Source organism: Erithacus rubecula (genome assembly GCF_903797595.1).
Source record: "Erithacus rubecula genome assembly, chromosome: 10".
NCBI lineage: Eukaryota > Metazoa > Chordata > Aves > Passeriformes > Muscicapidae > Erithacus > Erithacus rubecula.
The window spans coordinates 22,739,920-22,759,581 of NC_136662.1; the positions used below are offsets into that span (position 1 = coordinate 22,739,920).

At 47.1% G+C, this 19,662-nt stretch overlaps 1 protein-coding gene across 1 annotated transcript in view; it reads left to right on the plus strand.

Annotated features, from left to right (window-relative positions):
- LAMC1 (laminin subunit gamma 1) overlaps nt 1-19,186 on the plus strand; it is a 62,198-nt gene extending 43,012 nt beyond the window's left edge. The window contains exons 5-28 of the mRNA XM_079314235.1: nt 265-453; nt 2,238-2,355; nt 2,455-2,553; nt 2,659-2,795; nt 3,634-3,756; nt 3,844-4,033; nt 4,228-4,340; nt 5,618-5,839; nt 5,932-6,120; nt 7,434-7,679; nt 7,963-8,116; nt 8,526-8,668; nt 9,355-9,533; nt 9,684-9,840; nt 12,134-12,339; nt 12,711-12,790; nt 13,115-13,252; nt 13,430-13,574; nt 13,893-14,042; nt 14,377-14,491; nt 14,805-15,004; nt 15,232-15,390; nt 15,859-15,958; nt 16,311-19,186. Coding sequence (XP_079170361.1) covers nt 265-453; nt 2,238-2,355; nt 2,455-2,553; nt 2,659-2,795; nt 3,634-3,756; nt 3,844-4,033; nt 4,228-4,340; nt 5,618-5,839; nt 5,932-6,120; nt 7,434-7,679; nt 7,963-8,116; nt 8,526-8,668; nt 9,355-9,533; nt 9,684-9,840; nt 12,134-12,339; nt 12,711-12,790; nt 13,115-13,252; nt 13,430-13,574; nt 13,893-14,042; nt 14,377-14,491; nt 14,805-15,004; nt 15,232-15,390; nt 15,859-15,958; nt 16,311-16,567 — 3,809 coding nt within the window. The 3' untranslated portion in view covers nt 16,568-19,186. The remainder of the gene's footprint in view (nt 1-264; nt 454-2,237; nt 2,356-2,454; nt 2,554-2,658; nt 2,796-3,633; nt 3,757-3,843; nt 4,034-4,227; nt 4,341-5,617; nt 5,840-5,931; nt 6,121-7,433; nt 7,680-7,962; nt 8,117-8,525; nt 8,669-9,354; nt 9,534-9,683; nt 9,841-12,133; nt 12,340-12,710; nt 12,791-13,114; nt 13,253-13,429; nt 13,575-13,892; nt 14,043-14,376; nt 14,492-14,804; nt 15,005-15,231; nt 15,391-15,858; nt 15,959-16,310) is intronic.
- The last annotated feature ends 476 nt before the right edge of the window (nt 19,187-19,662 follow it).

Below are 19,662 nucleotides of genomic sequence, written 5' to 3' on the forward strand. Positions count from 1 at the left end.
CATCCAGGGGAGAATCATTGCAGCATGGAGCAGCCTCACGTTACCTTTTCATGCTGGTTTGGATGACGGAGATCGGTGGTGCTGTATGGGAGGACAACATTTAGGCTGCAAGTGACAGCCTGGTGTCAAAAGAAGTGGGGTAGAAAAGGCTGGGCACCGACGAGACTGGTCTCAAGTTGGTTTCGGGAGTGCTAGAAGCTCCTGTGCTGGGTGGGTTCTGTGCTGCGGGGCGGGCTGGTCTCTGACAGTGCCCTGTGTTCGCAGCGTGCGACTGCAGCGGGCGCTCTCAGGAGTGCTACTTCGACCCCGAGCTGTACCGCGCCACGGGCCACGGCGGCCACTGCACCGCCTGCGCCGGCAACACCGACGGGCCGCGCTGCGAGCGCTGCCGCCACAGCTTCTACCGCCTGGCCAGCGAGCAGCCCTGCCTGCCCTGCAGCTGCAACCCCGTCGGTGAGCCCCCCTCAGACCTGCCTGTGCAAACCCCACGCGCACAAAACCCGCCTCTGCTTTCTCTGGGATAAGGAGAGGGAGGGGCTCTTTGGATTTCTTTTTTTTTTTTTTTTTTTTTTTCTCCCACTGTGTATGCGTTACCCTGGATAAAGCTCATTTAAATTCTTAATAACTAAGATGATGTGAGTGGGTATTTCTGGAAGTTGTTCATGCTGAGAAATTGTAGTGAACTTTAGCTGCTGCATCAGTTTCTCCTACTGAGTATCCAAGCACTATAAATACAAACCAGTGAAACATTAAACACAAAAGAGGGTGGGGTGAGATAAAAGAAAGTAAACTCAAAATATGTAGTTTTAAGTCCTTTAAATAAAACAGGGACGGGGTAATTCTGGCAGGAGAATACATCTTTTGTCGTGAAGGGGGCTACTTAGCTTGTAAGGAGCGATCCCATAACTACACCAGCCCACAGCAAGTAAGGTGGAAGGGGGGAAAAGGGTAACACATAGTAGATATGATGAGAGGTTTCAAAAGAGGAGCTGGCATAAGTCATTGCTTGCAGCATGCCCTAAAGGCAGCCAGGAAGAGGTCTGCCAGGGTGCATCTCCTATCTAATTTTGTCAAGGAGTCATTCAGTTGTGAAATTTTTTACCAATAAAGGCGCTTTCTTCTTCTGACTGCTTTCCTGGGTCCTTGTGTTAGACCTTATTTTAAGAGGGGTGAGGGTTGGTGTCAGCTGAGGCAGTTGAAAAGATGCAGGGATATGACTTCTCAGCCTTTAAGGACACCTTTCTAATGCCTTTATAACTTAGCCATTAGCTTGTGTGCCATGATGCACTGACACCCAGTATTTGAATCTCCTGGATATGTTTGGATTGGTGTTTTTGTCAAGTACTCTTTTTTCCTAAATAATCGTAAGTGGGACTGCAGAGGGGATTTGAACTTCAACTGTATATGGTAAAGGTTTTGTGAGTTCTTCTGTCCCGTGCAACCTAATAATCTTGCAGCTCTTCACTTTGCTGTAATCTTCTGGTGTGGATTGAAGTGGAAACAAGCAGCTATTTCTGTATATTAAAATATTTCTCTCCTGGTAGTTAACTCTTACAGTGCTGACAGCTCTGAGGCCAGCAGCCATATGGATGCTTGGGAGAAAGCATTTTGTTCTGCTATGGATTAAAGAAACCTGCTACTGCTTTTTGTGCAAGACCACCTGAATGGAGCAGTACTGAGGAAGGCGTCCTTCCAAAAATGAGGGTTTTGCTCAAGAGTTTGCTCTTGAATTTAGGATTCATAGTGGCAGCCTTGTTCCAAAGAGGCAGTTTAGTCTTTAGATGCAACTTAGGAATCAAGGATGGAAAGGGTGTATGAAAGGAAGAGGTCAGGGAAAGAGGAGATGCTGATTAGGGGAACACAAGGGATTCAGGGAATAAAATTTTGGAAATTACATATTGCAGAGTAAAACAGATGTGGAACTGAGGCATGCAAATGTAGCACTGAGGATGAAGCAGGAGAAGGTAATTTGAAGTTAAAATTATATGTTATGTATAAAAAGATAAGTTGGTAAAGATAAAAGGCTGAATATACTTTGGCAAGAGTAGGTAACAGTTCATCTGTCTAGAGCTGCCAATCCCTGTGAACTATAGGCACACTAGAACTTTAGGTAAGCTGTCACTCATCAGCTTGAGGCTGTGCTTCCCATTTTCTTCTTTCTTGGCTGTTTTGTGAAGTTTGAGCACTGATGGAGCCATGTGTGTGTGCTGAGGTGCCTGTCCCTGCTGTCCCCACAGGCTCCCTCAGCACACAGTGTGATAGCTATGGCCAGTGCAGCTGCAAGCCCGGCGTGATGGGGGACAAGTGTGACCGGTGCCAGCCAGGCTTCCACTCCCTCTCCGAAGCTGGGTGCAGGTAAGGAGGATTGCAGCTCTACAAAAGGAAAACCAGGGTGTTTTTAAAGCTTTCTTTATGTGGCTGTTACTGAGCTAACCTCTCTCCTGACTTTCCCAGGCCCTGTTCTTGCAATGCTGCTGGCAGCACAGGGGAATGCAATGTCGAGACAGGGCGGTGTGCATGCAAGGACAATGTGGAAGGATTCCACTGTGAGAGGTGAGTTTTTCTTCCCATGGCTTTGTTTCAAGAATGAAAAACATTTGATTGAAGACCTGGGGTTAAGCATCAGGGAAATTAATTCTCTTTCCTTTGCATCTTCAGATGCAAACCTGGATTTTTCCATCTGGATTCCTCCAATCCAAGAGGCTGTACCCCCTGCTTCTGTTTTGGACACTCTTCAGTCTGCACCAGTGCTGTGGGCTACAGTGTCTATAGCATCACCTCCAACTTCGAGTTTGGTAAAATTGAGCTGTCCTTTGTATCTCAGATTGGGCTGTAGACTTGAGTCAGGAGCTGGTAAAAAAACCCAACTCATTCCTTTCTGTGCAAGACCACAAACCTTGGGCAGGCAGGTCTAGGATCCCTCTTTCAGAAGTGCTGAAGCTGCCTGGAGCTTCCATGTCTGCAGCTTGTTTGTTCAGATGGGAAGGTGTGAATTCACAGCTCTGGCCTCAGGCACACAGTTATTGTACACCATGCAGGTGCAAGTGGGAATTGCAAATCAAAACCTTCTCTAGCCTGAGAGGTGTGCTGACAGAGCAGAGTTTCCTCAGTTCTAGAACCAAATCAGGACTTTCTGATCAAGAGGATCAAAATCACTTTAGATTTGATGTTTACATGGGTTTGAGTAAAACACTATTGTGTTTCCAAAGCCCAGGAAAAATCTGTTTTTTTCATGCAGTCAGTTTCATGTGTATGCGTGTTTTCAGTAGTCTGAAAAGAACATATTTTTAATGAAAATTCCGCTGGAGAACAGTTCATACAAAGGCTGCAACTCCTGAACAAGTAGGGGACTGCAGGTTTTTCTATCTCTGCTTAAGCTTTTTATAAAAGAAGGTTTTGGACAAGTAGTCATCAGAGGGTTCAAAGTTCAGAGGTTTCAAGTCAGCACTTGAGTTAGGGGCTTAAATTGTAAAGATGGCGTTTATTATCTAAATTCTTCTGCACAGCTGCTTTCAGCAGCCTGTCAGTGCCCATGCACATTAGATTAAATAAGACATGAACAATGTGATGTGAGAAATGTGTGCAAATCTCCATCTTCCAAGGGTGTTAATTCTTGCCCATCTGATTCTTCAGGAGAGGATGAGTGGCGTGCTGAGCAGCGTGATGGCTCGGAAGTCCCTCTCCAGTGGAGTGCTGAGACCCAGGACATCTCCGTTATCTCAGATACCTACTTCCCCATGTACTTTGTTGCACCACGTAGGTCATTCTAAAAGCAAGGCTTTCTGTGCTGCTTGTGCCCTTTGTGTTCTGCTCCCTAACTGTAAGGATTGCTTCCCTTTTCAGGCAAGTTCTTGGGCAACCAGGTTTTGAGTTACGGGCAAAACCTGACCTTCTCCTTCCGTGTGGACAGGCGGGACACGCGCCTCTCTGCAGAGGACCTGGTGCTGGAAGGGGCTGGGCTGAGGGTGTCGGTGCCTCTCATTGCCCAGGGCAACTCCTACCCCAGTGAGAATGTGCAGACCTACACCTTCAGGTACAGTGGGAACAGCTGTGGCCTGGCCTGGGCTGCCTTTGGCCCCTGAGCTCTTGAGGAAACAGAGATCATTAGGTTTAAACTCATTTGGGTGATGTTGCAATAGCACAGCGCTGTTGCAAAGGGAGCTTTTGAGAGGGTGCAGCTGTTAGCAGCTGAAAGCTGTGCTGATAATGCTTGGCTCTTCTCCCCAGGCTCCATGAGGCTGCAGATTACCCGTGGAGGCCTACTCTTACAGCATTTGAATTCCAAAAGCTTCTCCACAACTTGACTTCCATCAAGATCCGTGGGACATACAGTGAGAGAAGTAAGTCACTGATCAGAGCATCACTGAAGAGGGGGCAAACTCATTTGTTTAGGGCTTCAGTTGCTTCATTGTAGGGCCCAGCCATAAAGAGCTGTGGCAGCTTATTTGGCAAAGCTTGTGCCAATGGCTTTTCACCTGGCTTTCCTGTGTAGCATCTTCTCCCAGGCCTTGCAAAGAGGATATGGGAAAGAAAAGTGTTGTGTTTGAATGCCTGAAAGCTGAACACTTAACAACTGCTGATTCCTTGCTCTAGACATGGGAATTTTGCTTTGTTTAGTAGCCACTGTCCTCCAGTTAGAAAAAATAGTATAGAGTACTTAAGGACAGTAGGATGTAGGAATTTTACAACACTTGGCTTTAATTTTTGTTGCACTGAAAATGGTTATATCCCCCCTCTTTTTGGGTCTTGCCTTGACATGACAAATGGGAAGGACAAGGTCTAAAGTACGGCCTGTGCAGAAGCCGAGTGAAAGTTCCTCATAATGAACATTTATAAAAATGGGCATGAATTAGAAGCATAAATATGCCTTACGTATTTCTGTGTGATGGAGAGTTTTTTCAGAAAGATGCAAAAGTTGAATTTGCATTTGGCAAAGGTGGGAAAACTGCAAATTTTTTAGAGGGGTGACCCGTGTGAGGAATGTGGGCTTGTGAAATGGAGGGGAAGAATGGTGTGGAGCAAACCATCCCAGAGTGCTGTAGGCAGTGCTAATATGTAGAAGCTGAGGCTCTGCTCAGTGCACTGGAGCTGCTGCAGTGGTACACACATAGTGGTATAGCCAGCTGTGTTGTGTCCAGGCTCTGTTTTGCTCCAGGGAAGGGGCTGGGAGTAGAGGAGGGAAGCGCTGGAATGCCAGAGGAAGGAATGGCTTGAGAGGAATAGTTGAAGAGTTTGTCCCGAGGCGTGGTTTGCCGACCATGTATTAAAAATGGTAGAGACATGATCTGTTCTGTCTTAAAAGCCAGGAATTGGTTTTGGTATTTGATTTGGAAATGGAAACCGTACACATGTAAAATATAACTTAATTTTAATTGATTGTACTTGCTCACCCACTGTTCTCAGATTCTCCTCTATCTTGTCATTCTCAGTTTTTCTACCCTGCATGTTCCCTTGGTGAGCTCTACTGCACCTTTGCTCATTTCCCTGAACCCTCCTTGATTGACCTTACCAACTGCAGGCACCCACCTGTGTGTCCCTTGTACCATTCAGCTGTGTTTGGGGACGTGGTGATGATAGCCTTTGTGGTTACAAAGAGTTTGCCCCTGCTGCTTTCTAGGTGCCGGTCACCTGGATGATGTCACCATCACAAGTGCTCACCCCGGGCCTGGCGTGCCTGTGGCCTGGGTGGAGAGCTGCTCGTGTCCGGTGGGCTACGAGGGGCAGTTCTGTGAGCGCTGCACCTCTGGGTACCGGCGAGAGACGCCCAGCCTGGGGCCCTACAGCCCCTGCGTGCCGTGCGCCTGCAACGGGCACAGCGAGACCTGCGACCCCGAGACGGGTAAGGGGCTGAGCACACGGGAGCAGCAGGAGGGTGCTGCTGCTTTTCTGCATCGGACCGCGAGGCAAAGCTCCCGTCCCTCTCTGTTCCAGGCATGTGCAATTGCAGGGATAACACGGCGGGGACTCACTGTGAGAAGTGCAGCGATGGCTATTACGGCGACGCCACCGCCGGCACGGCCTCGGACTGCCAGCCCTGCCCCTGCCCGGGCGCCTCCAGCTGTGCCATTGTGCCCCGCACCAAGGAGGTTGTGTGCACCAGCTGCCAGGCTGGCACTACAGGTGTGTTCCTACAAAACATCTTTTTAAACGTCTGCATTCTCGTGGAAATGCGTCTCCTGCTAGTTCTTGTTCTCTGATCTAAAATGAGTAGCTCTGAAAGCTGCTGTGTCTTCTGGTTCAAATCCTTCTCCCTCAGCCCTGTTTTCTGTTGCTTCACATGCTTTTCATGCCTGTTTCTTGAGAACAAAAGGCTTGATCTGCAAAATTTGAGCATTTCTGTGCTGTATGGGAGAGCCATGCTGCCTTCCAGTAGAGCTCTGATGATGGCATGGTGTTGGGCAGAAAATAGATCTTAAAGAGCCAGGAAGGCAGGTCAGACTGAAATAAAATTAGAAGGTGCAGTTTGCCAGCAAGTGAGGCACTACAGGATGCTTCCTAGGAAGAGCAGGAAGGCTGCAGTGACTCATGAACACTGCCCAAAAAAATACAAGATCAAATTAGTGCTCAGCAATTTTAAGAAGAAATATGTGAAGAGATACAGTTCTTTTTTTCTTAGCGATAAGCTGTGAAGTCCAAGCATGTAGCTGAGTTGTTAAGCAGAAACTTTTGTTCTGCCTGCAGACAGCAAGGAAGGCATAGGATGGTAGGTAGCCTTTGTGCTTCTCTGCTGATTTTATGCTTGGCATGGCAGAGTCCAAAGTCCAGAATACCTGTAAATTCTTGAGTGCTTAGGGAAGTCTCTGACCAAGGTTGTGGAGGTTGCTGTGGGTCCCACCACATTGTGAACTAAAGCAGAGTCCAGGCACCAGGTTCCCTTCAGCAAAGGTATCTCTGGTAGCTGGTCTTTCTTTTAGTTACATGATTGCAGAAGAATTCCTCCTGTCTCATACCACCTTTTTGGGATGTAAGGAAAAAGGGGGATTTGTTTGTGCAAGAGCTGCCTGAGAAATGGAGCTCATAACTGGCTGGGGAGGTCAGATCTGCAAGAAGTGTAGGAAGCTGCTGTGCCGGATGCTTTGGTGGCTGCCTGTGGAGGTTTGGCAGGTCTCATTGGCAGAGGAACTTCCTGGAGCAGTGATGCCCCACAGAACTCTACCTATTGGCATTCTTAAATTAGCAACAAATTGCAGCAAATAGGTTTGGCTTAAAGGGATAGGAGGGGAAGGAAGAATGGAAATAATTCGTAATGCAAAGTTCCAGTGAAAAATCAGCTTGAATTTAGAGATGAGGAGGGATTTGTGTCTGGCTCCAGCATAAGGATGAAAGGGAAGATGCTGTAGAGTTTACTTTTCAGAAGGAACTGCAAAGGGGATCCATGTGGGATGGCAGCAAAGGCTTTCTGCTGCAGCATCCGTGTCTGTGTTGTGTCCCAGGCAAGAGGTGTGAGCTGTGTGATGACGCCTATTTTGGAGACCCACTGGGCCAGAATGGTGCAGTGAGGCCCTGCCGCCTGTGCCAGTGCAACAACAACATCGACCCCAACGCCGTGGGCAACTGCGACCGCCAGACCGGCGAGTGCCTCAAGTGCATCTACAACACGGCTGGCTTCTACTGCGACCGCTGCAAGGATGGCTTCTTTGGGAACCCCCTGGCCCCTGACCCCTCTGACAAGTGCAAAGGTCAGACTTACTTCTTCTTGCATTTAAAAGTGGTTTTGTCCCCAAGAGCTGCTGTTGGGCTGTCACTTGTCAGCAGCAATGTGTGCCTCTGTCCTGGTTTGGTTGTTCGAGTTGGCTAAAATCCTTGTGTTTGTAGGCACTTAGTGCTACCAAAGCAAAAGCATTGTGTGATGCAGGGGCTGGGTGGCCATGGGTTTGAGTCCAGGCGTGTCAGGGTAAGTACCAGCACCACAAGGGATTTCTAACTTTGTGTGTGTTTCTCCATACCTTTTTATTTTTGCAGCTTGTCACTGCAATCCCTACGGCACAGTGAATCAGCAGACAATCTGCAATCAAGTGACTGGGCAGTGTGAGTGCTTGTCTCATGTCACTGGGAGGGACTGCAGTGCCTGTGAGCCTGGATTCTTCAACCTCCAGAGTGGACGTGGCTGTGAGAGGTGAGGTTTGTCTTAGAGGGTCTGTGCTCACATTGTGCAGGAATGTGAGTATGTCACAAGTAACAGCTGTGCCTCTGCTGCTGTGGGTGGGGAAGGCCAGTGGTCATGGAGCAGCTACTAGGGCTATACAAAAACCCTGATTTATAAATAGCTTTATAAAGAGTTCTAAATAAGGGTTTTAAATAGAAAACTGCCGCATGACTTTGTGACTGGGCTCTTGGATTCCTTTTATAGAGCAGGCAGCAAGTGACCTTGCATGGTTCAAAAGCTCAGTGCCTTGCCTGCTGCCTCTTCGCAGCAAGAAAAGCAGCTCTTGGCAAATGCAAATGTTAAGCTGTGATCTTCAGAGAGGCAGTTTGCCCCATGTGTCCCTTCTGTGTCACATCTGACGTGTTCCTGCCTCTCCCAGGTGCAACTGCCACGCGCTGGGCTCCACCAGCGGGCAGTGTGACATCCGAACGGGGCAGTGCGAGTGCCAGCCCGGCGTCACCGGCCAGCACTGCGACCAGTGCGAGCCCAACCACTTTGGCTTCGGCTCCGAAGGCTGCAAACGTAAGTCTGAGGGGCCAGAGTGAGGCAGCTGGGAAGGATGTTGCACACCCAGCCTTGCCTTTGCTTTCCTTCTGCCTCTGGGAAGGTATTTTGTCACCTCACTCCTCATCGCAGCACTTCTGTGTCCACACTGTGTGTGACAAAATTTCATTTCTGTACTACAGCTTATCCCCTTCTGCTTTTGTTAACCTTTTACTTGTCCAGCTTACTAGGTATCCAACTTAGGAGATACCTACTTCTCCTTTGTGTAAATATATTCTCTGCATTTTGGCCTCCAACAGCCCTGTTTCCTGATGTGTTTCTGCACAGTTACTCTGCAGGTGGCCTCAGTATACAGGTTCTGTCTTGAGGAGCAGCTGGTCTGGTAAACATGATTGCAAAGCAGGTTGATCCAAACTTTCCTCATGGATACTGCTGCCTGTAAAGAGCAAGGAAAGATACCTGCAGTTGGTTACAGTGCAGTGGGTAGAATGGTGCTTTGTGGGAGAGGTAATAGCCACACACACAGTTAATGTTGGCTCCTGCTTGTGAGTAGAAGCACTGTAATCAGGAGTGACGTCCAGCTGTGTGTTTGTGCCCCATAGCTCTTGCAGATGTTTAGGGTGTTAAGCATACCCTCTGATCCAGCGAGTTTGAGGGTATTTGTGGCTCTAGTGCAGTGTGACTGAGGTTTAACCTCCCTGCAGCCTGCGACTGTGATCCCGAGGGCTCTCGCTCGCTGCAGTGCCGGGAGAGCGGTCACTGTGAGTGCAAGGAGGGCTTCGTGGGCAGCCGCTGCAACCAGTGCGAGGAGAACTACTTCTACAACCGCTCCTGGCCAGGCTGCCAGGAGTGTCCAGCCTGCTACAGGCTGGTGAAAGATAAGGTAAGGCTGCACACTCTGCCATTGGTACCACTGGAGATGGTGGCGCATGTCCACTTGTGCAGCATTCTAGCCGTGGCTGTTGGTGGTTGCTGAAAGCAGAGAGGCTCAAGGTGCTTTGTGTCCTAGCTGTGCTCTGTTCCTCACATGCAGGTGGCAGAGCAACGTCAAAGGCTGCAGGAGCTGGAAAATCTTATAGCAAATCTGGGTAGCAGAGAAGAAGCTGTAACTGATGAGGCCTTTGAAGAACGGTTGAAGCAGGCAGAAAGGGAAGTTACGGAGTTGCTCCATGAAGCACAAAAGAGCAAAGGTGAGTTGACCTGATCAGACATGGACCAACTAAATGAGTTCTTTGCCTGAGGTTCCTATTTGCTTTGGAGACAACATGCTTTATTTCAAGCCAGTGCAGTGCTCCAGGATTGACAGCAATTTCAGCATCTCTGATTCAGGGAATGTTATTATCAAAACAGCAGTGGCTGTGCTTTTATCCATGCTGTTCTACCAGCAGTCTTTGTTGTACATGAAAGTAAAGATCTGCCTCTAGCTCTGTATGGATTGAAGTGTTTTAGGTGTTAACCTTCTTCTCTCGATGCCAAGGAGGGTTTTATTTGTTAAACAAGCAGAAAACTTTCCGGTATACTTACTATGCTTTAAATTTGCTCAGACATCTTGGGATTAAGTAGTTCTTGTTGGGATGTCATCAGCAATCAGAATAAAGGCTTCAAAATCCTGATGGCAAACTTAATTATCCCACCATAAAGTGTCGAATATTTTGAGGATTGCTGTTCTTCCTGTTAAACTCTTTCAAATTGATTCTTGTGTTGTCACCACTGCCATGGGATGTCTGCAGGCAGGATATTTGTCATGTCTGTGACAGGGCTTTGTCCTTAGGGTCTCTTTAATGTATAAGATGATGCATGTTTTGGAAAAGAAAACTCTGAAGAAGACTATTGAGTGTGCAGTAAAAGATGTTCCCCTGGGAGTTGGTTCAGTGATTTCAGACCACTTTGGGAAAATGTGTCCCTTTTGTGTGAATCTGGGGAAAAGCTCACACGCATCCAATGCTGGCATTTGCGTGGGAAGATTCCTCCCAGTGAGAATGGTCATTTAAGCTTTTCTCAGCTTTAGCTGAGGTGGATTTATACTGCCTGCTTGGCATCCATGCCTAGATAATAGTCCCACATGACAGGGGAGCAGGGTGTGGATTGGAGAAAGATGAGGGAGTGAATTTGGTTTTGTGGTGGATTTTTTGGTGTCTTTCTCTGTCTTGGAATCATAGAATCATTTAATTTGGAAAGACCCTTAAGATAAATCCAACTGTTCCCTGCCCCCCAGCACTGCCAAGGCCACCAGTAACCCCTGTTCCCAAGTGCCACATCCACCCAGCTTTTAGATCCCTCCAGGAATGGTGATTACACCATTTCCCTGGGCAGCTGCACCAGGGCTGGACCGCCCTTTAAATGGAGACATTTTTCCTGCTGTACAATCAAAACCTCCCCAGGCAGAGCTGGAAGCTGTTTCCTCTTATCCTGTCCCTGTATCCTGGGAGCAGAGCCTGACCCCCCCTGGGTGCACCCTCCTGTCAGGGAGTTGTGAATAGCCAGAAGGTCCCCCTTGAACCCCCTTTTCTCCAGTCTGAGCCTCTTTCCCAGCTCCTTCAGCTGCTCCTCATGAGACTTGTGCTCCAGACTCCTCCCCAGCTCCAGGTTCTTCTCTTACTAAGAGGGCAAGATAGATGCAACAGAAAAATCTGTGCACAGCTGTAGAAGTTATTAATGGTTTTCTGTGGTAGTATGTTTCTGAAATGTGTCAAATGTTCATGTCCAATACTTAAGATGTGCTGCAAGGCCAAGGTATTTGACCAGTCTTAATTTTGGAGTTCTGTGGGCTTCTGCTTGCACTTTAATTCTGGCTAATACTCTCAGCTTTTCAAAAGTAATTGCCTTGGTTGTGAGGCATGTGCCTGTACTGTGGTGCTCCATTATTGAGGTGCTGTTGTAGGGAGTTACCTGATGGTCCAAAAATTTAGTGAAGTTTGGGTGCCTTATAAGCTCTACATATGTGAGAACCAAGGCTCTATCCTGCCAGTTTTTGTCAGAACTTTGATTTGGGGAGAGTGTGGATTGGGTATGCTATTCCACACAACTCCTAACTGCTATGTATGGAGCTCCTTATGTCTTTCTTCAGAGTACCCATTGCTGCCCTGAGTGTGGAAAAATGTACATCTGCACTCTGCTTGATTTCTAGGATATAAGCTAAAGAGAATTCACAAACCAGACATTTTGTACCTATTGAGGAGCCACTGTGTTGTCATTTTAAGCCAATGAGGAAAGTAAAACATGATTCTGAACACAAACTCTCCCATCAGAGTCAGTTCCAACACCCAGCAGGGTTGTCCTGTTAGTAGTTAATGGCTTTTCATTCTCCTGTTTGGTGCACATTCTGATTGTGACTTTGATCTCAAGCTAAGTGACTTGTGAAATGGCTTTGCATGGTTGCCTTTCAGTAGGGGATTAACCTACAGTGCCTGGTAACCTGCTGCTCCAGCTTCTCTTCTTGCTCTAATTAAATTTGCTTCCTCTGTTTCCTGTCGTGTGTTTCAGACGTAGATCAGGGCCTCATGGATCGTCTCAAAGACATCAACAGCACCTTGGTGGGTCAGCTGAACAGGCTGAGGAACATCCAGGGCACGGTGCAGGACACGGAGAGCCTGGCGGAGCAGGCGCGGGTGCGGGTGGAGGACACGCAGGACCTGATCAGCTTGGCTTCTAATATGCTGGAGAGGGCCAAGATGGCAGCTGACAACGTGGTGAGTGTGCTGCTGGGATCCCACACTGCTGGCAGAGGGGGAGGGCCTTTTCTTCTGTGCCTGGGTGTGTTTCTCCACTTGCTCTCTCCCTCACACAGCAAATTTGCATCAAGTTCACCACTGTCAGTTACAGATTGTATCTTAGCCCAAACTAACATAAAAATTCTAAATAAATATTAACACTGTTGTTTTTAAAGGGATAACCAATGGTGAAAACTGTATGGGCTTATGAAAAACATAGAGACAAGTGAGAAGTAGGTTTGACACATCTCTAAGCATTTAGATAATGACAGTTAGTATTTAAAGCAAAGATAAATAAAAGATGAGAGAAGAGCTTTAAGGGTTTTTTTTCCTTCCTTTTTGTTTTCCAGTCGATTACACCTCCAGAGCAAAGTGGGGACCCCAACAACATGACTGTGTTGGCAGAAGAGGCCCGTAAGCTGGCAGAAAGGTAGGCTGTGGCAAGACACACTCATATCAGGATGGTGCCCTTCTCTACAAGGGGGAAGCAGAATTTCATTTGCTGGGTGGGAAGCACACACTCCTTGCTGCTTAAGAGATTGGTGCTGTGGGATGATGGCTGTGTAGCACCGAGGACAAACATTGCTCATGTGGATGACAAACAAGGCAACCATCTTCCATTACAAATGTTTCAGCACCTCCCATATGTAAATCTGCGGGAGGGAAAGAAGGAAAAGTATAATCAAGAACTGAGGACAAAAACTATTGACTGATAAATCTAATGGCATTTTTTTTCTTTTGTCATCTTGCCCAGGCACAAAAAGGAAGCTGATGAGATTGTTCACACAGCCAAGGCTGCCAATGATACTTCCACAGAAGCATATCAACTGCTGCTGAAGACCCTGGCTGGAGAGAACCAAACTGCAATTGATATTGATGAGCTCAACCAGAAGTGAGTCAGTAACAGAACATTGTTTTTATTTCCTGTCTTCAGAGCAGTACTTAAAACTAAGACAGCCCTCTGTATGCTTTGGATTTTGTGGGAGGTGATTTTCAATTTCTTTGAAATTACCTAGTTCATTTCTACAAAAACTACTGTTGCATAACTGGATCCTTGGGGATTTTTTAGGTACAATCAAGCAAGGAATATTTCTCGAGACCTAGAGAAACAGGCCAACAAGGTGCTTGCGGAGGCAGAGGAAGCTGGGAACAGAGCCCTGCAGATATATGCTAATCTCACCAGCCTGCCTACTGTGGATTCCACAGGCCTAGAGGTACATGTGGCCACCATCATGTGCAGTATTTTCCTTAAGATTGCTTACATGTGCTCTGCTAATGTTCTTTACTTAGAATGCTCTGTGGGTTTTTTGTGCATCTAGGCATAATCCAACTTTTATGCAATTCCAACATTTATGCAGGAGATTTAAATGCAGAAAACCACCTACATTAACCCCATCTCCCCCAGTTTCTGAAGGACAAAAATCTGATGTTTGCCGAACATCTTGGCTTGAATGTAGAAGTGGAAAAATTTGCAAACCTGTTCAGGAATTCTTTAACATTCAGGAATCTGTGTGTTTAATTTCTGCCTGCAGAATAGAGCAAATGACATCAAGAAGGAAGCAGAGGAACTGGATCAACTAATTGCCAAGAAACTAAAAGATTACGAGGACTTGAGAGAAGATATGAAAGGAAAGGAACTAGAAGTAAAGAACCTCTTGGAGAAAGGCAAGACAGAGCAGCAGGTCAGTTCTGCTCTGTGCAGCCTTTTGTTCCCTGGGAAAACAAAAAACAAGGAAAACAAGTAACTGGCCAGATGCAAATGATTTCGTCTTACTCAGTCTTAGTGTTACTTACTGATTATAAGAATGCTGAAGAATGGCCCCAGAAAGGAGACTCAGAAAGCTATTAAAAGCAATGGCTTTGAGGCTGTATGGTAAAATAGGAGATATTTGCCAGATGTGGTGTCAACTTTGTATTCAGAACAGTATTCCCAAAGTACATACACTGATCTGGTCTCAGAGGAAGCACTGTCCTTCAGAAAGTGAGAAAACATTGATACATGTCATGTCTCCTCAGACTGCAGACCAGCTCTTGGCTCGAGCAGATGCAGCAAAAGCCCTGGCTGAAGAAGCTGCTCGGAAGAGCAGTGGCACACTACAGGAGGCCAATACCATTCTCAGCAACCTGAAAGGTAAGCACTCGGGGTGAATCCTTCAACTTCAGTGTGACAAGTCACTTGGCAGTAGGACATTCTGGTTAGAGGCCTTGCTATTGCCCTTACCTGAGTGTTGGGTGTGTTCTTTTGGCTTGTTTTTCTTTAAAGAAAAAAATATAAGCATTTTCAAGGACTGGAAATTTCCTTTTAACTTTCTCATTTAACATCAGAAGATGTGCACTAGGGAGAGCTGACTCCCATTTGCTCTTCATGCCTCCAGTGTCAGGGTCAAAGGAGCATCCCAAGGCTCTTGTGGATCACGTGAGAAGGATTTGTTTTTCCCCCTTAGACTTTGACAGGCGGGTGAACGATAACAAGACGGCAGCAGAGGAGGCGCTGAAGAGGATCCCAGCCATCAGCCAGACCATTGCAGAGGCCAACAACAAGACCCGGCAGGCAGAGCTGGCGCTGGGCAACGCTGCTGCCGACGCCCGCGAGGCCAAGGCCAGGGCAGATGATGCTGAGAAAATTGCCAGCTCTGTTCAGAAGGTGGGTCTGCTGCAGCTCACCCCACTGAGACCCTGCTGTGGGATTGGGTGAGCTCCTGTTACAGTATTTCCTCTGAGCCCCCTGTGCTCTCACACATTTGCTGTATTCCCCGCTGCAAATGCGAAATACGGCAAGATAGGAAATCAGTGCATTTTGGTGAGAAGGATGGAAGGAAGTTCTGCACCTTCACCACCTTTTTCTGTTCTCTCCCACCTGTTGGGCTGCAGAGTGCTGCTGCTACCAGAGCTGAAGCTGACAAGACCTTTGCTGATGTGACAGGACTGGCCAGGGAGGTGGATGACATGATGAAGCAGCTGCAGAATGCAGAAAAAGAGCTGAAGAGGAAGCAGGATGATGCTGAGCAGGATATGAGGATGGCAAATGAGGTAAGTACTGCTGGCAGGTGACAGCAGGGGCTAGGAGCTGCCTTCCCCCTGATGTCCTGGTAATCAAGGCTTTCCTCCTGCTCTCTTCTTGCAAAGACAGAGCTAGGCCCAACCAATATTCTGGCTCTTCCAGGCTTTAAGTGGGATTGAAAAGGGGACAAGCTCTGGTGCATTAGCAAATTCCTGCTGGAATTTGAGAGCTACTTTTCCTTCTATTTTAACTAAAGCCTGACTGTGTAGCTCTGTTGGTTCCATCCTGGCTTTTACTACAAAATCCTGCTCGGTTTTCAGGGATCCCCAGTGAAGATTGTCAGACTTGTCTCCCAGCCCTGTGATAAAGATCTTTGTGCAGGATTGTTATCCTGGAGTGAGGAGACAGTGAAGTGGTGACAAGTGCAGAGGAGAGGCAATAGTTTTGTAATCCCTACACCTTTTTTGTTCTCTCACTTATTTTTTTATATCCTACAGGCCTCACAGGCTGCCCAGGAGGCAGAAGACAATGCAAGAAAAGCTAAGAATTCTGTCAACAGCCTACTCACTGTCATTAATGACCTTTTGGATCAACTAGGTAGGACTACTATTTTTAATGTGCTCAATGCCTTTTAGTGTTTTCCTGGTGTGTGCTGGCTTTCCTGCCAATGTTATTTGAAGAACCAGATGGATCTGTTGATCTCTTGAAATGGGGTTTTGGCAAGGACTTTGGGTTTTTTTTCTTTCCTGAGTAGCCTCGGAACTTGTTTGGTAATGTTCTGTGTTGGTTTTCAGCAAACTGAAGATGGAGATGTCACCCATGTGGTTGGTCATGTTTCAGATGCTGTCCCTAATGCAGAGATGGAGGTCTGCTGTGGGCTCAGCTGTGTGAGCACCCAGGGTGTCAAAGGGGTTTTAATGCACTTAACTGTTTGCTTCTGGCTTTTCAGGGCAACTGGAGACAGTGGACTTGAACAAACTGAATGAAATTGAAGGTACCCTGAACAGTGCCAAAGACCAGATGAAACATAATGACCTGGACCAGAAAGTGTCTTTCCTTGAGAGAGAAGCCAAGAAGCAAGATGATGCAATACAGGCCTACAACAGGGACATTGAAGAGATCCTGAAGGACATTAGCAATCTGGAGGACATCAGGAAGACCTTGCCATCTGGCTGTTTCAACACCCCGTCCATTGAGAAGCCCTAAGGGTGTGCTGGGGTGGGGGGAACCACCCTGGTGAGTGGTGGTTCGGCCATGGAGTGCCTTAACACACATTACCTTCTCCAAATCCCCAACTCTTCGCTGCTCGCAGCCACTGTTTTCTTTTCAAATCAGGATAAGTTGAAAGGTGGGGTTTTTTTGTTGGTTTGGGTTTTTTTTTTTCCTTTTTTGTTTTGTTTTTGTTTTGTTTTTTGGTGGTTTTTGTTTGGTTTTTTGGGGGGGGGTTTTTTGAGAAGCAAATTAAATATCCGTCTTTGGGCATCAAAGGGTTTTTTTTAATAGATTGTTTTCCTGAGCACTCCATCTTTTCCCCTTCCTCAGACACACTTTCCCCTTGATTAGTGCAAGGATGAGAGATGCTCTGGACTCTTTATACTGTGGTTCAGAAATAACCATGTGAGCTGTATGCAGCAAGGCAAAACTAACACAATTTTCTCTCCTGTCTTCTCCCTTTGACTGTAAAATCCTCAGTCCTGGAGCTCATTGTCCCTATGAAGGAAGGGGATGGCTACCAAAGTATTACTGTAATGGCCAGTATAGCTGCACTCAATTCAGATCCTTCTTCCCAGCTTCTAACCCTGTGACTTTTTTTTTTCATCATTACCTAGTGGCCAATCCAACAGTGTTGGTAGCCTTTGACAAAATAGCTGAAGGCTCTTTCTGAAATGCTTTCTGTGATGATGCATTGCTATGAGAAAAAGGCAGCCTCTGATTGGAGTTCTTTGGGAAGATGGGATTCTGGTGGAGTGGCAGGTCTTGCCAGCTCCACTTCTGTTCTGTGGAGAAGTTTTGGGTCTGGTCTGAAAGGTGCTACCTGCTGGGTAGTCCAGACTGCCAGAGTGTGGAAGCCACGAGCTGCCTTCCTGTCTGTTGCTACTGAATTTCCAGAGAGTCTGATTTTCTGGCCTTGGAATGTCTGACAGATGAGTTTGTTGAAGCAGGACGAGTCTTGCTGAGAGGAGAGCTGCCATCCAGAGAGCTCTGCCAGCTGCACTGGCCTCCCTGCTGAATGTCGTTGGGTGGGGAAGGAAGGGGGCATGTGAGTGGAAATGGAAAGGTCTTTTTTTTTCTCCCCATCTCTTTCCTGAAGGAGGACAGTGGGATTTTTATCTCTGCTGCCATTGCTCTGGCCTTTTGCCTGTTTCAAAGCTGGGAGGAAGAGCTGGAATTTCCTGGTGCCCTCCTTTCTTTCTGCCTCCGGGTCTCGCGGTCACCGTGAGGCTGCGGCAGCACAGGGACCTCAGGCCAGGCTCAGGTGGCAGCTCTGCCTCTCACACCACACCCCCTTGCTCCCAGACTAGAGCATCCTCTGCAGCTTCCTCCTTGCCTCCAGCCTGGCATCCCTCCCCCCTCTCCCTGAGATCCAGTATATATCTATCCTTAAACACTATGCAACTTTGTACGTTTGCGTAGCGGGGAAGAAATTATTATCTGACACACACTGGTGCTATTAATTATTTCAAATTTATGTTTTTTGTGTGAATGTGATTTTTTTTTTCTGTTATTTTTTTTTTATCATGATTATAGTGTGAGGAAGTCTCTCGTGTGTGTATGTGTGTGTAAATATACTCAGCCATATTTCCAGAGTGGCACAGCCTGGCCTCCTCTATGTGCTTTCCCCTGTAGCCATTGGGGCATGTGCACCATGTATCGCTTCTCTCTGTATCATTCCCTTCAAACCTGGGATTTCTCCTTGCTGGGCTCCTGCTTGCTTCCTCTACCATATCCCCAGCACCCATCCATAACCACTTTGCCTGTCGGGTGGATGCTTTCCAGCCCTGCCCCCCACCGTGCCTGCAGCACACAATTCTGTGTCCTTTGTCCCCTGGGCTGCTGTGCCAGGAGTGGAACAGGGGCTGTGGCTTTGCAGCTGAGCTGTGAGGAGCTGTAGCACTGGGGGAGACCGGAGCAGCGCTGAGGTGGTCGGAGAGCTGCATTTGGGGACATCTTGATACCACTGTGCAGGGCAGGAAGCTTGGTGCAGACAGTGCTGCTGGGCAGGGGGTGTTCCAGCAAAATCTGCATGGCTCTTGTATCCCTTCCCCTAATGGTTGTGGGATTTCCCTCCTGCCTGGAAAGACCTCTGGAGGAGAGCTCCACTGGGTGGCTCTGGGAAGATAGCTGTGACCACATCACCTCTGCCAAGGCTGTGAGAAGAGCAGATGTGAAGATGTGCACATGCCCTGGCTGACCTCAGGCCTAAGGTTTCCTGCTTTCTTGTGGGTTTGTTTTTGTTTTTTTTTTTCTTAAGCCGTTTTTAACAGAATTCTATTTTTAAATGAAAAAAAAAAAATCTTTATAAGCGATCTGTTAATCAGTACTGCATTACAGCCATTATTCATTGTATAAGTCCAGTTATTTACATAATGTGATGATGTGACAGCTGCTGGTGGAGTGCTGGGTGTCATGGAGGACACGTGACATCCCTTCATCACCTTATTCCTGACTGTGGCCCCCTCAGTATGTGCCTTCACTCCATCTTTTTTTGCCTTAATCTGTGGTCTTGCTGTCTGGGGCGGTGAACAAAATGCAACACTTGCAGTTTTTTATGTATAAAACAGTATTTCTTATTTATAATAAAGTCTGAATATTTGTAACCCCTTATACCTGGGCATTCTGTTGAGTATTACTTTATTTTTGGTGGTAGGATATTGATGGTGATGTGTCTCAGCTGCAAGATTCACCTCTTGCTCTTTAGCCAACCTGGTTTGGTGTGGGAAAAAGAGAGAAGAAACTTGGAAATGTATGTGGTGGGATACAGGTGACAAGGATGATGGTTTTTTCCTTATGTCCACTTCTCCTGTGCCATGGCTATGATGGATTTATGCTATTGCAGTGGCACTCTCTTCCTGGAAAGCCCTGAGGAGCTGGGGGGAGTTCATTTACACTGTATGGGAAAAATTCTTCTTACTAAACAGATGGAAAAGGATGGGGCTCCTAGGAAAAGAAAAAAAAACCAACAGCAAAAAAACAACCCTGAATAAAGAAGCTGAAATTACTGGAACTGCCACAAATCTAGGTGCTTTGTGTTGTTCCTCAGGCCAGGCTCTGGGAGACTGGCCTGAATTAAGCAAATTTTT